Source organism: Microtus ochrogaster, chromosome 4, assembly GCF_000317375.1.
Source record: "Microtus ochrogaster isolate Prairie Vole_2 chromosome 4, MicOch1.0, whole genome shotgun sequence".
Classification (NCBI taxonomy): domain Eukaryota; kingdom Metazoa; phylum Chordata; class Mammalia; order Rodentia; family Cricetidae; genus Microtus; species Microtus ochrogaster.
This window is the reverse complement of record NC_022011.1, coordinates 79,895,665-79,898,655: the sequence shown is the minus strand read 5'-3', so window position 1 is coordinate 79,898,655 and position 2,991 is coordinate 79,895,665. Positions and strand designations below refer to the sequence as shown.

The 2,991-nt window shown below is 38.5% G+C and overlaps 1 protein-coding gene across 3 annotated transcripts in view; it reads right to left on the bottom strand.

Moving 5' to 3' along the window:
• Positions 1-2,991, bottom strand: part of Ubr3 (ubiquitin protein ligase E3 component n-recognin 3) — a 141,597-nt gene that overhangs the window by 76,946 nt on the left and 61,660 nt on the right. For all 3 annotated transcript variants that reach the window (XM_013345877.2, XM_026778748.1, XM_013345878.2), the window contains exon 20: positions 632-773. In XM_013345877.2, the coding sequence (XP_013201331.1) occupies positions 632-773 (142 nt within the window). The remainder of the gene's footprint in view (positions 1-631; positions 774-2,991) is intronic.

Sequence of the window (2,991 nt, the reverse complement as noted above, 5' to 3'; positions counted from 1 at the left end):
AAAAAAAAAAAGACCTCATTACAGATGGTTGTGAGCCACCATGTGGTTGCTGAGAATTGAACTCAGGATCTTTGGAAGAGCAGACAATGCTCTTAACCGCTGATCCATCTCTCCAGCCCCTCCATAACATATTTCATGCAACTTCTAGAACACCCCAAAAATGAAACAAATTCTAGGTAACAGGAAAATGGAAGCTGTTTCAAGTTTCTAAAAAACCCACATAGAAAGTTTTCTTTGTCAAGTTCCTACAAAAGGTAAGAGCAGAGAAAGGCACTCTACAGTAAGGTCAATGGTCACACACTGCTGTCTGTCAAGCAGGAGGCTCGCTGGCTATTTGTCCCCTTAGTCCACGACGTAATCCCTATAACCACAATACTTCTCATTCGACAGAAGCCGTAACAAAATCTCCAATGTAAAGCTGAAGAAAGCAAACATTTTCCACAGACAAGTATAACTGCTTTATAACAAATACATGTAATCATAACTTATACTCACACAGTAAAAAATTTTATAAACACACTTTGCTCTTTATAAGTGGTACTTTCATATAAATATTATCATTTAGCATTTTGACTTGAAAATTATGAAAATACATTACAATCTAAGTCACTCTAATCAAATTCTACTATACCTTGTAAAGCAGAGTGAAGAGTACAATGTGCAAAGTTTTGCAGTGCAGAAGTCTCATGAGGCCTTTATAACTGGGGTGCAATGATGTTCTTTTCTTATAAGGAGGCCAGGGATTGCCAGGGAACTTCCCACTCTGTTTTAAACTGTAGAAATAAAACAAAATCAAAAGGTCATGATAGACTCAAATTTAAACTACAGTTTAAACTGATTTATAGGCATTAATTTCTATCACATCTTCCAAACATTACTAATTGATCATAAATGTTTTAAAAGGCTAGATACTTATTCACTACACAATGAACATTATTTTTTCCTTTCCTATTGAATAAAAGTTTATAAAAAAAGATAGGCTAAAAACTAAAGGTAAATATAAAAATACTAACAAAAAGAACGTATAGCAAAGCAATTTCCTCGTCTAACACTTGACAAAATCAGTCATCTCGGCTGGAGAGATGGCTCAGCGGTTAAGAGCATTGCCTGCTCTTCCAAAGGTCCTGAGTTCAATTCCCAGCAACCACATTGTAGCTTACAACCATCTTTAATGAGGTCTGGTGTCCTCTTCTGGCCTGTATTATTGTATACATTATATATATATATATATATATATATATATATATATATATATATTAAAAAATAAAAATTAAAAAAATCAGTCATCTCAAAGTGTTCCCACTGCTAGTGGCTGGAAAGCAGTTAAAAAGAGGCACATTATTCTGCTCCCACACTGAGTCCTAGAGGAGAAAGTGTACTAGAGGTGTCAGAAGAAAGGGTCACCAGTAGTCACTGATACTGTGGAGATAGTTTTGAAGTCTTTTGGGCTAGGGAGAAGACAATATTAAAGTCATGATTTGAATTTGATTCAAAACCACTAAGCCTTGTGTTTCGGTTTGGGTCTCTATTGCTGTGAAGAAACATCATGACCACGGCAACCCTTGCCTTGTTTACAGATTCAGGGGTTCAGTCCATTATGAGCATGAAGGGGAGCACAGTGGACAAGGTGCTGGAATTGAGAGTGCTGCATCTTACAGACAACAGGAAGTGAATTGACTATCAAACTGAGGGAAGCTTGAGCAAGAGAGCTGAAAGCCCATCCCCATAGAGTCATCTTCCTCCAACAAGGCCATACCTCCTTATAGTGTCACTCCCTTTGGGGGCCATTTTCTTATAAACCATGCACCCTGTCTCCCTCCCATTTGGTTCACAGACTAATGTGAAAGAAACCTCTGGGAAGATATTTAAAGATACTTCTCTGAGAAGGCTAATCTAAACAACCTGACACAAGGCTTCTTACAAACCTACCTACAACTAGTCCATGAAAACTCTTATTCACAGGCACCCAGAAATATCAGAATCTGAGGAATGCCCATGACCTGGAAACTAGAGATGGAACAATAGATAACATATCTCAGGGGCAAGAGATACCGGGGGAAAGGAGAGCTAAAATAAACATCATCAACATAGCATCAAAAGGAGCTGCACTCTAACTACAGGCACAAGATGGCCCAATGGGTAAAGTACATGCTGCACAACATGAGAACCTGAGTTTGGATCCTATACCCCACATAAAAGCCAGGAATGGTAGCACATTCTTGTAACTCCAGCACTAGAGGGAGAGATAAGCAGATCCCAGGGGGATGGTCAACAAAACAGTCAAAGTTCAGTGAGCGATCCTAATTCAAAAAATAAGATGGAAAGCCGGGCGGTGGTGGCACATGCCTTTAATCCCAGCACTCAGGAGGCAGAGGCAGGCGGATCTCTGTGAGTTTGAGACCAGCCTGGTCTACAAGAGCTAGTTCCAGGACAGGCTTCAAAGCCACAGAGAAACCCTGTCTCGAAAAATCAAATAAAAAAATAAATAAACAAATAAGATGGAGAAATGATTAAAGAAAATATACTAATGTCAACCTCTGACTTCCAGATATGCCTACAAGGGTGAGCACATATACGGGCAGGAACTAAAAAGACAAATAAGACAAATGGATAAATGTGGAAAGACAAAGAATAAAATAGGAAAGTAGAAAATAATAGTTTAAAAATCGCTTTGGAGATGTGATTTTATGTGACTGTATGAAGTAGTTATCAATAAGAAATTACTTAGACCTAAACAGCTAATGACAGAACATTGATTAAAGGACACATTATCCCTCCAAGAAAAGTTCTAAGTCAGTTTGTGCCAACAGGTTTCTCTGTACTAGTAACCATGACACCAGAGTCAAAAAATCAGGATGTAGGGATCAGTTGTCAGCAGCAACTCGACCAGTCATTAGGGAAAACCAAACTCCCTGGAGACAAGACTGTGCCTGCTTGAGAATTCTGCTCTTAAAGAGAAAATAAGAAAGAAAGAAAGAAAGAAAGGAGGGA